This window comes from Merops nubicus, unplaced genomic scaffold (assembly GCF_000691845.1).
Source record: "Merops nubicus isolate BGI_N331 unplaced genomic scaffold, ASM69184v1 scaffold27513, whole genome shotgun sequence".
In the NCBI taxonomy this organism is placed as follows: domain Eukaryota; kingdom Metazoa; phylum Chordata; class Aves; order Coraciiformes; family Meropidae; genus Merops; species Merops nubicus.
The window spans coordinates 8,549-10,227 of record NW_008598660.1 but is presented as its reverse complement, the minus strand read 5'-3'; the positions used below and the strand labels follow the sequence as shown (position 1 = coordinate 10,227).

General features: G+C 61.3%; 1 protein-coding gene across 1 annotated transcript in view; it reads left to right on the top strand.

Annotated features, from left to right (window-relative positions):
- The window catches only part of LOC103769896 (zinc finger protein 469-like), a gene marked incomplete at both ends in the record, with an annotated part of 11,331 nt that overhangs the window by 1,115 nt on the left and 8,537 nt on the right, over positions 1–1,679 (top strand). The window contains 2 exon segments of the mRNA XM_008937136.1: positions 4–1,675; positions 1,677–1,679. The exon segment at positions 1,677–1,679 is cut by the window's right edge and continues 1,191 nt beyond it. Coding sequence (XP_008935384.1) covers positions 4–1,675; positions 1,677–1,679 — 1,675 coding nt within the window.

Genomic DNA, 1,679 nt, shown 5'->3' with positions numbered 1-1,679 from the left:
CCACCCCAAAGATGGCACCAAAACCTTCCACCCCTCCGATGTCCTGAGCCCTGGCTCGCTTCATTACCACCCCACAGACTCTGTCAAGTCCTTCCACTTCCCTCCTGACGCCCTGAAGGATGACAACCTCCTGAAATGCGCCCCGGCAAGCCCATTCCACAAACCTGGCGTGGAGTTGGCCAAAGGATGCTCAGATGGACTAGACGGGGAGCAGCCTCCGCCACCGTACTCCTCCCATCACTTGCTGGCCAGCTCGCTCAGCAGCGCTAGCCTGGACCAGCTGGACGTGCTCCTGACCTGCAAGCAGTGCGACCAGAACTACAGCAACCTCTCGTCCTTCCTGCAGCACCGCCAGTTCTGCACCTCCCATCCCACCCCCCAGGGAGAGGGCAAGGATGCTCCCCGGGCAGCCGAGGGGCGGAAAGCGCTCCCCTCGGAGCCCCCCAAGCCCCCCAGCTTGGGCCTCTCTCCAGAGCCCCATTTCTTGACGTTAAACAAGAGCGATGACTTCTTGCTGGATGGGGAAAGCAAAAGTGAGGGCAAGGAAGATGCTCTGAAGGGCAGCCTCTTCAACGGCCTCGCTGCCAGCTCTCTGCCACTCACTGCCTCAGACCTGGACATCGACGACGCCAAGCTGGACAGCCTGATCACCGAAGCCCTCAACGGCCTGGGGTACCAGTCAGATAACCCAGAGATCGACAGCAGCTTCATAGATGTCTTCGCCGACGAGGAGCTGACGGGCATGAAGGCAGCTGGCGGTGGGATGTCCCACAAGGCGAAGGAAGCCCTGGCCTCTGAGAGCAAATCAAAGCAGGCAGCAGCGGAGGAGAAGGCAGCGGGCCAGCCCAAGGCTGGCTATTTTTATGAAGATGGCCACCTGGGGGGGGAGCGGGTGAAGAGAAGGGCAGGAAAGCAGCACCTTCACAAGGGGAGGGCAGCACGGAGGTTGGCAGCCCAGGAGCCGGATCCTGGGCCAGAGGGAGCGCAGAGGACGGCCAGGCTGCGGGTGGGCAGGAAGAACAGCATCCCACCAGCGACCTCCTCCGGGTCCACCTCCAGCCAAAAGCATCCCAGGAAGCTCAGCCAGGAGCCTCCGATGAAGAGCGAGGTGGGACTAGCCGTTGCCACCAAGAGCTCCAAGCCACCCCGGTTCTCCATGAAGGAGATGAAGAAGCGGAAGCCCCGCAGCGGGACATGGAGCAAGGAGCTCATTCACAAGATCGTGCAGCAGAAGAACAAGCTCCACAAACTGCAGGTGAAGAGCAGCAAGCAGGCGCAGTTCCCACAGGTCACCGAGAGGCCGATGCCAACAGCCAAGGAGGGCAGGTTTCGGGAGTACGACTACGTCTCCGACTCGGATGATGATGGGGCAGAGTGCAGCAAGCTCCGGGGGAGGAAGAAGCGTGGCACAGGATTCATCGGGAGGACCAAGCACAGCTTTAGCAAGAAACGCCCGGGAAGAAGTGAGAGAGTCAAAGAGAAAGACCCGGCCTGGAGCTACAGCCAGAAAAGAGATGGTCAGAAGAGGGAGGCACAGGAGCACGGGAGGGTCCCGAGCCAGGAGGATGCCAAGAAAGAGGATTGTGCTGTCAGAGCGCGAAGACGGAGCAGCCAGTCATCAACTGGCAGCAACCACAGCGGCAGCGGGCCCACCGAGACGGGGCACAGGCCCCCACCCA